This window comes from Leptopilina boulardi, unplaced genomic scaffold (assembly GCF_019393585.1).
Source record: "Leptopilina boulardi isolate dan_hultmark-lab unplaced genomic scaffold, ZJU_Lbou_2.1 LbouV2_371, whole genome shotgun sequence".
In the NCBI taxonomy this organism is placed as follows: Eukaryota; Metazoa; Arthropoda; class Insecta; order Hymenoptera; family Figitidae; genus Leptopilina; species Leptopilina boulardi.
The window spans coordinates 682,559-693,001 of record NW_026137942.1 but is presented as its reverse complement, the minus strand read 5'-3'; the positions used below and the strand labels follow the sequence as shown (position 1 = coordinate 693,001).

Below are 10,443 nucleotides of genomic sequence, written 5' to 3'. Positions count from 1 at the left end.
ACAGTTATGCTATCTCTGGGCTTGTGTTCTGCATTATATCCCATCAACCCCACTCTTCTTTTTCTCCCACTTCTTTTCACTCCCACTTTTAAAAAGAACTGCGCACGCAACACACCATATACTATGTACCCCCACTCTATTCTAATAATGCGCGCGCAATGTTGATGGGGCGAGAGAGGGAGTGCGCATGAACCCCACTCTGGTTGTCAAGAGAGTGGAAAGTGGGAGAAGAGCTAAAAAATGAGTGGTTGGTAGAGGGTGACCAAGTGGGAGGAAAGTTGGTAGAATGTTCAAAAAATGACTATGCAATGAGGTTTAAAAATTCCCACGAGTAACAGTGCCATCTTGCGACAACAGTTGGTAACACCGATCTATGGTAAAGTAGAGTTACCACAAAAAAATAGGGACTTATGCAAAGGGTTTAAAAATTTAAAAATTCCCGCGAGAAACAGCGCCATCTTGCGACAACAGTCGGTAACATCGGTCTATGATAAAGTAGAGTTACCATTGAAAAATAGGGGCTTACCATGGAAAAAAAGAAGTTTTAAAAAGTGCCGCCTTCTTCTAAAAAACAACATTAGTATATGGTAAAATAGTTACATACCATGAAAAATATAATCGGCATGCAAATTAGTGGGTGGAAAGTTGGAGGGAAGCTTAAAATGACGTGAGTGGGTGGTAGAGGGTGACCAAGTGGGAGGAATGTGGGTGGGATTTTCTATTTTAATTCTCTTGCTGCGAGTGCTGAAGGTCTACTGCTGCTGATACTGGAAGCTAGAACAGAATGACTTTCCTTGCCACGGGAATCGCCTGAGGTACATGTAGTCCCCACCATACACAACATCCCACCACTGAACTCCATCCCCACTTGACGCATGGACTACCAACGGGCCCCGGTGACCGTACGCGCACATCTGCCGCGCACCTTTCACTTTTGAGCTATGCACTGTGCGCCACCCACAGCCACCCACTCCCAACCACCCACAGTCCCGCGCGGTATCTCGCGAACCCTTTGTTCCTCGAGGTTCTAATTATGATTTTTAAATTTTTGGAATCCTATATGTTTATACTGAAAAGGGTTATGCAAATTAGAGTGGATGGGCGATCAAAAAGGGTAAAAGTTTAAACATACATATAAAAATTAGGGGGGTAGATGGCCAAGAGGGTTGAAAGAAGGTGGGGTAAGGGGTGGTGGGTGGTAATCAAAAGGGTTAAAATTCAAAAGGTGGGTTGCCAACAGGGTTGAAAGTGGGTGGTGGGGGGTGATCAAACGGGTTAAAATTCAAAAGGTGGGTGACCAAAAGGGTTGAAAGTGGGTGGTGATCAAAAGGGTTAATATGCAAATTAGGGGGTGGTGGGTGGTGAATAAAAGGGTTAATATGCAAATTAGGGGGTGGTGGGTGGTGAATGAAAGGGTTAATATGCAAATTAGGGGGTGGTGGGGGGCCAAGAGGGCTGAAAAAAGGGTTCAAGGTCAAACTGTTTTAGAACCGGCACAGCCCTACTACTCTTGCTATTTCACATAAAAGTTTATTTTTTTACAACTAGATGAGCAAAAACTTTTCTGGTCTCTTGTAAAATAGAATATATGAATTGATCGCTCAATCAATCTCTGAGTGAATTCGATCCAGTTTTCATTCAATATAAATTTGATTTGAACCAAATATTGCATCTAATTATAGTGCAGTATGCTAAAAAGAGAAATTAAAATTAGTAATTATTTAGTTGATTTGTGGAAGAATTATGTTAAAGTGAATTTTAATAACCCATTAACGACCGCCAGGACGAAAAATTTACCTTCACTTAGCAGCTGTTATTTTATATGAAAAAATAATTCAAAAAATTCAGGATAGCCCATTTCTAACGTAAAATTTATCGCTCTTTTCGATTCTAAAGTCCAAATTTAATTATAATTAAATCCTTAATATTTATAACAATTTTATTGCAAAAAAACATGATTTTCTGCAAAAAATTTTTTTTTCAAAAAATATTTTGACATTGAAAACGACAGTTAAATTGCTCCGGAACCCAAAATATCGCGTCCTCGAATACCCAGTTACAAAACTATATAGTTGTGAATTTCAAAATTTAAGATGGTGGACGACAAAATGGCGATTTTCCACAAAAAAAGATTTAAAAAATACTATTTTGCAAAAAATAATATATTGATGAATTATTTTTATTTCTGCACTATATACTTATGTTTTTTGGGTCACTAAACACGAATACGGTATAAGTTTTCAAAAATTCAAAATGGCGGCTCCAATATGGCGGACAATTTTTTCAAAATCTCAATGGATTTATCTGAAATTTGTTACTCGGGGGTTTTTGGGGTCACCCCAAAAACTCAATAAGTATTGATTTTTAAGCAAATTTGGTGAATTTTAAAATTTGTAGGCTATTTCGAATCCGCCATGTTGAATTATTGAAAAGTAACTTCAGATTCGTAACCGGCGACCCCAAAAACTCCCGAGTAACAAATTTCAGATAAATCCATTGAGTTTTTGAAAAAATTGTCCGCCATATTGGATCCGCCATTTTGAATTTTTGAAAACTTATACAATTCGTGTTTAGTGAACCAAAAAACATAAGTATATAGTGCAGAAATAAAAATAATTCATCAATATATTATTTTTTGCAAAATAGTATTTTTTAAATCTTTTTTTGTGGAAAATCGCCATTTTGTCGTCCACCATCTTAAATTTTGAAATTCACAACTATATAGTTTTGTAACTGGGTATTCGAGGACGCGATATTTTGGGTTCCGGAGCAATTTAACTGTCGTTTTCAATGTCAAAATATTTTTTGAAAAAAAAATTTTTTTGCAAAAAATCATGTTTTTTTGCAATAAAATTGTTATAAATATTAAGGATTTAATTATAATTAAATTTGGACTTTAGAATCGAAAAGAGCGATAAATTTTACGTTAGAAATGGGCTATCCTGAATTTTTTGAATTATTTTTTCATATAAAATAACAGCTGCTAAGTGAAGGTAAATTTTTCGTCCGCCGGTCGTTAATGGGATAATATAGTAATTAATATATACATATTAATTAATTCTTATCATTATAATTAATTATAATAGTAATGAATGTGCTAAAACGTGAGCGAAAAACCTGATAAAATTCGCTCAGAGTTTACTTGAAACAATCCGACAGTATCTTATTATTCTAGACTATTTTATTTCTATATTACACATATTGCTGGTAATGGGATAATCGGTAGGATCGCCACTTTTTCACTTTTTAATATGAAAAAGAAAATGATTTATTTTTGCGTTTCAGATAAGCTCATGAAACCTCATGAGACTCGGCACATCACTTGAATAATAAAAAAAAGAAACTATTGAATTAATTTTCAATTTAACAAGTTTATTTAATTCAATAAAGTACAAATTTTCACTCTCGTTTACACTCACACATTAATTTTAAACATTTAGTTTGCACCGAGTATGTTAAGCGTTTCGGCGCGTGCAAAAGAAACATGTAAATCAGTTTCCTTCAAAACGAAGACTGAAGGGCAAATTTATTCCTTCGTAATCGCGTGATTTTATTTTCGGCATAATTCGTCATAATTCGGGAATTAACGAGTAATTGAATTAATACAGCTATTGCTACCGCGGAACTGAGAAAAATTTAATCTTATTCATATACAAAACCGCCCGCCTTGAAATAACTATTTCAATGCGTACAGAATCATACTTTCGAAGACATTTCAGTATCACTCTCGCATACGCAAAAAATAAACAAATTGATTAATATAAGTTAGAAGGTTTCGTATGAATAAAAACGATAACATTCGGACCATTGTTGTTTTAATAAAAGTTTACTCCAACGTTTCGAAATCTAAATGATTTCCTCTTCAGGGAGTCAAATAAGAAACATATGTCAAGTCATAGAAATAATGGTCAATTGCGGTGTCAAATTAATAAAAACAAAACCACCCTAACGTTGGAGAGAAACACAGAGTTTGGAGTTCAAATCAATCAATCCATTTTTTAAAAAAATTTATAATAACATATGTTTCTTATTTGACTCCCTGAAGAGGAAATCATTTAGATTTCGAAACGTTGGAGTAAACTTTTATTAAAACAACAATGGTCCGAATGTTATCGTTTTTATTCATACGAAACCTTCTAATTAATATATTTCTCGGACGTTAAACTATTTAAAAAAGATTAATATAAGAAAAGTGATTATCGATACAATGAAAATGAGATTGTTTTAAAAATTCGTAGAACTCGAGTACATTTTTAATAAATCGGAGAAAGAGAATATTTCTCGTTTCATATCAACAATTGGTTTTTTTTATCATCAAGGTCAACAGGCAACAAAACAAGCTCTGTGATGGGTCGAACATATTCGGATTTAAATGTTTTGACTTTGACAACTCGAACGATATTATCGTTGCTTGGAAAACATTCAATAATTCTTGCAAGATTCCATATTGTCGGAGGCAATTCTGGTTTGCGCAGTAAAACCATTTGACCGACCTTGAGTTGATCATTCGAAATTCGCCACTTTGTTCTATGTTGCAATGATTGAAGGTAATCGTTTGTCCATTGTTTCCAAAAACCTTAAAACATTTGCTGCACCTGTTGCCATCGTGACAATCGATTTTCATTTAGATTTAACAAGGATTCTTGTGGTACCGCGTTAATTGGACCGCCAATGAGAAAATGGCCCGGTGTTAGAGGATCGAGATCGTCAATGCTGTCAGTGTAAGGGGCAATCGGTCTTGAGTTCAGTACTAATTCGATTTGACACAAAAGAGTTTGCAGTTCTTCATAGGTGGGAGTTTTGTCTAAGAGAATTCGCTTGAGATGTGTTTTCACGCTTTTAACTCCAGCTTCCCAGATTCCTCCAAAATGAGGAGCAGCTGGGGGTATAAAGTGCCAGGTGACACTGTCCTTGGCCAACAGGGCCTGGAAATCGGGTTCGATTAGAACTTGCAAAAATTCCTCTTTTAAGATTCGACATGCACCTTGAAAATTGGTTCCTCTATCCGAATAGAGGTGAGCTGGAATGCCACGTCTCGCGCAGAATCGTTTGTACGCTTCGATGAATGAATCAGACGAATAGTCAGAGACTAATTCCAAATGGATTGCTTTGACAGATAAGCAAATAAACAGAGCGACATAGCAAGATTGCGATTTATGACCTCGACCACTGGCCAATCTAGGATTTATTATCCACACGTTTTGTCTAAGCGTACTTAGGGTGAGTTTCATTCAGCCATGCAAACATTTACCATGAATTGATCCTATCAGAGATGTAATCAAGGGATGTTCTCTAGTCGACCACCGACACGAATCACGACTTGCTTGTCAAGAAATGGATTCAGAGAATGCAATTGATTTTTTGCCGAAACGAATTTCTCTTGATTCAAAGTTTTAATTTCTGAGGAAAACAGTTGAGCTTGCAGTAATTTGTATAAAACAATTTTTGCATTCGATAAATCCTGAGCAGTCAATTGCTTAATCGGTTCAGTTTTAGCTACAGATTGGCAATTTTTTCTTAGATCGCAGTTTTTGTTTTGTGAAGAATTCTTTTTTCGCATAGTACACCGTCCGACACGATTTTTCACACAAGAAACAATCAATAATTTTCAGATACTAGGACCAAAAAAAAGTTACCCGTGTCTGGCCGTTTTGCTAGATCAGGTCATTTTTTGCTTTTAGGGCTAAAAACAACCCTTAAATGAAAGGTGATAGGAAATCTTGTACAAATTAATAATTTTTTATGAAACTTGGTATCTAGGGGTTTTTGGGGTCGCTGAGTACGAATCTGAAGTCAGATTTTTAAAATTCAAAATGGCAGATTTAATATGGCGGTCGAAATTTATAAAAGTTCATCGAATTCACTTGAAACTTGTTACTTAAAGGTTTTTGGGGTCGCTGATAACGAATCTGATTGTAGATTTTTAAAATTCAATATGGCAGACTCAATATGACGGTTGAAATTTATAAATGTTATAAGTTTTTTATAAAACTTCGTATCTTTGGGTTTTTGGGGTCGCTGAGTACGAATCTGATTGTAGATTTTTAAAATTCAATATCGCAGACTCAATATGACGGTTGAAATTTATAAAAATTGTTAATTTTTTATAAAACTTGGTGTCTATGTGCTTTCGGCGTCTCTTAGTACGAAAATGATGTCAGATAAGAATAATAAAAACGCCAAATCTAATAAAGGTGATGATCACAAATCTGAAAAATAATTTGGAAAATTTAAATGTTCGATCAATTTTTTGTTAAAATTTGCAAGCCAACATTTAAAAATTTTTATTTTATGTGATTTTTAATAAATTAAGTTTCTATTAGAATTAATAAATTCAAAAGGTTATAATCAAAATTTATTATACAAATATAATGCAATAAAATAAAATTAATAGAACTATTTCATAACAACTCTTGTATTACGTTTGTGTAAATTTTAGACGCTTATTTTTACGATTTAAAGATTCGACCACAATATTGGATTCGCCATTTTGAATTTTGAAAACCCGACATCAAATTTGTAATCAGCAACCCCAAAAACCTTCAAGTAACAAGTATCAAGTGAATTCGACGAACTTTTATAAATTTCAAACGCCATATTGAATCTGCCATTTTGAATTTTAAAAATCTGACTTCAGATTCGTACTCAGGGACCCCAAAAACCCCTAGATACCAAGTTTTACAAAAAATAATTAATATTTCTAAATTTCAACCGTCATATTGAGTCTGCCATATTGAATTTTCAAAATCTGTCATCATATTGACTATCAGCGACCCCAAAAACCTTCAAGTAACAAGTTTCAAGTGAATTCGATGAACTTTTATAAATTTCGACTGCCATATTGAATCCGTCATTTTGAATTTTGAAAATCTGACATCATATTCGTAATCAGCGACCCCAAAAACCCCTAAATAACAACTTTCAAATGAATTGGTGAATTTTTATAAATTTCGACCGCCATATTGGATCTGCCATTTTGAATTTTGAAAATCTGACATCAGATTCGTAATCAGCGACCCGGAAAACCCCGAGATACCAGGTTTCATAAAAAATTATTAATTTGTATAAGATTTTCTATCACCTTTCATTTAAGGGTTGTTTTTACCCCTAAAAGCAAAAAATTACCTGATCTAGCAAAACGGCCAGACACGGGTATCTTTTTTTTGGTCCTAGTTTCTGAAAATCATTGATTTTTTCGTGTGTGAAAAAAAAGTTGAATTTTGTCGGACGGTGGTATTGATAAAGAGACTGACAAATTTTATGACGTATGAAATGACTCGAACCGTTTTTTCCTATGATGAAAACTTTATCCTCAGATTGTAAAGAGGGTGATTTGTTGGATCATTAACGAGATGAGAGACTGGTTTAAGTTCGACTGACGATTCCTCGTCAGATGGGGAGATTTGACTCGGCCATTGATCGGGCTGATTCATTAACCATTTGGGTCCGTTCCACCATAAAGTAGATTCGTGCAATTTTAAGGGGAGCAGGCCGCGAGAAGCGAGATCGGCAGGATTGCTTTCAGTCGGAACATGTTTCCATTTTAGTGATGGGAAAAGTGACTGTACTTCTGCAACTCTGTTCGCGACAAAAAGCTTCCACGCAGATGCATGCTTGCTCAGCCAGGCCAATACGACCTTGGAATCTGTCCAACACTGTATTGGAATTTCTGTAAAAGCTCTGGCACTTTTTAGTGAAGTGATAAGTCGAGTGAGGAGAACCGCTGCTTGCAGTTTTAGCGTGGGGTTGTAAGTTTTTTAATTAGACATACCTTTGTTTTGCTTGTAATCAACGAAACGAATGTTTCGCCAGATTTTGTGACAGTTCGTAGGTAAATGACTGCACCGTATGCAAGGTCAGATGCGTCCGCAAATCCATGTAGTTCGGAACTTGAACTATTAGGATCATGATTATTCCATCGAGAAATTGAGATTTTTGAAAGATCGTTCAATGATAAAAAATAAGTTAACCATTGGTTTTGAAGTGGAGTGGGCAGTGGTTCATCCCAAGTTGCTTTGCTTAGCCAAGTTTTTTGCATAAGAATTTTACCAACGACTATTACTGGAGAAATCCACCCGACGGGATCAAATAATTGAGCCCAGAGAGATAACGCTTGTCGATGAGTCAAGGTTTTTGGAAGTTCCAGGTTCACGTTAAAATGAAAGGTATCGGTATCAAATTTCCATGAAATTCCAAGAACTTTAATTGCCTGTTTTTGTGAGTCTGAAGAGCCCCATGCAAGACCATGATTTGATGGATCAACATCTGCAATCAGGGATGGTTCATTGCTTGCCCATTTTCGCGCCTCTAATTTAGCCTTTTTTAAAAGTGATACAACTTCCTCTCGCTTTAACCTTGCAGTTTTTTTATCGTAAGCTCCGAATAAAAAATCATTAATGAACGTGTCGAACAAGAGAACGAGAGATGCGAGTGGGAAATCTGATCCTTCATCAGCTACGAGTTGTCTCATGACTCTTAATGCGAGGTATGGAGCGGAGCGTGTACCATATGTTACGGTTGCTAATTGATATTCGGAAATCGGAACATCGAGAGAAGGTCTCCATAGAACGCGTTGATAATTTCTTTGAATAGGATCGATGAGAATCTGCCGATACATTTTTGTGATATCAGCTGAAAAACGAAGGGATATGTTCGCCATTGAGAAAGAATAATGGAAAGATCAGGTTGGAGCTTGGGACCAATCAACATGTGATCATTGAGAGAGGTACTATTTGCTGTTTTACTTGAAGCGTGAAAACCGACTCTTAATTTTGTGGTTTGACTGTGCTCGCGAATAATAGGATGATGAGGAAGATAGACGCAAAGATGTGGAGGTAGATGTGGATTTGGAGAGGGAATCATGTGTTCTAGACATTCGTAGTCTGACATAAATGAATTGTATTCCCTTTTATGCTCTGGATAATTTTCAAGTCGAGTTTCAATGCGTTTAAGAGATCGTTCCGCAATATAACGAGATTCACCAATGTCGAGAGTTTCAGAATCAAACGGGGATTGAACAATGTATTGACCTTCACTTGTTCGTTTATGTGTTGACATAAAATGTGATTCACAAAATTCATCTTGTGTACAGACCGGTGTTTCTGTCTTGACATTTTCGACTTCCCAAAATTTTGTCAATGCGGAATTTAATTGATCGAATGAAGCACAATGGAGATCAGAGACAGTATTTAAATTCGAAGGAACACTGCTTGCAATCGGACCAGACAAAACCCAGCCAAAGACAGTGTTTTGTGCCACTGGCTCATTAATCCCCCCTTTTCGAATTTCATTTGAAATTAACGCGCCGTATAAATCTGCTCCAATGAGCAAGTTTATTTCCTCATTACATGTAATGTCGTCGGAAAATTCAAGATTGTTTAAATGAGGCCACTTCTCAAGCGAAATGTTCCTATCAGGGGTGTATGTTGTGATTTGAGGAGTGACTAATGCTTGGGTTGTAAACATGGGATTCTGGGCTTGAATAGGACAAAGATTAAGTTCAACTACAGACGTAGCTGTACCGGCCGAGGTGCCATCCAGCCCCGACAGCGATGCAGATACTCGAGTTTTTCTGATACCTAATAAATTCGCTGCTTTGTTTGGAATAAATGTCCAAGTCGACCCTGGGTCAAGCAAAGCTCTAATTGGAATTTTTTGATGAGAATATGATAACCCTGTGGGCAAAAAACCATGTTCGTTCTAAAAACGTTTTAAGAACGTTTCATGTCTACCAAATAATGTTCTGGAACATTATTTGAACATCCATGTTCTTAAAATGTTCCAGAACATTATTTGGCGGACATGAAACGTTCTAAGAACGTCCTTAAAATGTTTTAAGAACAAACATGGTTTTTTGCCCACAGGGAAGACACACAATTTAATTGTAGCAAGCATAACTCGTTTTTCTTTCAAAGTCCCGGTTGATAAAAAATGAGACTGAATATTTTTTGTCTCGGCTTGACTCGAGGTTAACGATAGACATTTATCTTGAGCTTGATCTGATTCGTTTTTTGTTTGTTTTGAATTACCGCGATGAAGCAAAGTGTGATGTTTCATTTTACATTCTTGACACGTGTGTTTACTAGCACATTCTTGAGTTTTATGACCTGCAGCCAAACAATTGACACATAAATGAATAGATTTAATTTTATTGAATCGATCCAAACTTGACATATTTTGAAATTTAGAGCATTTATAGATTTTGTGGTTTTCGTTACAAATTGAACACTGTACATTATTATCGGAAACAACATATGAATATGCTACAATTGGTTTACTATTTCGCGAAGAATTTCCTTTCGGTTGATTACTCGTTTGTTTACATTGATTTTACTTAACTGAAATTTCAATGGGGTTAAGTGCTTCTAACGCGCGTATTCTTGTTAAAAGAAAATTATCAAAATCATTATAAGTAGGACAATCTGTTGTTGCCGCCAATTGCAG

The 10,443-nt window shown here is 35.8% G+C and overlaps 1 protein-coding gene across 1 annotated transcript; it reads right to left on the bottom strand.

Annotated features, from left to right (window-relative positions):
* Positions 1-7,292: 7,292 nt before the first annotated feature.
* Positions 7,293-10,173, bottom strand: LOC127287528 (uncharacterized). Its single transcript, XM_051314519.1, has 4 exons — positions 9,846-10,173; positions 8,745-9,674; positions 7,772-8,631; positions 7,293-7,655 (listed from the first exon to the last, which is right to left on the bottom strand). The coding sequence occupies exons 1-4, from the start codon at positions 10,171-10,173 to the stop codon at positions 7,293-7,295; spliced, it is 2,481 nt and encodes an 826-aa protein (XP_051170476.1).
* Between the last annotated feature and the right edge of the window lie 270 nt (positions 10,174-10,443).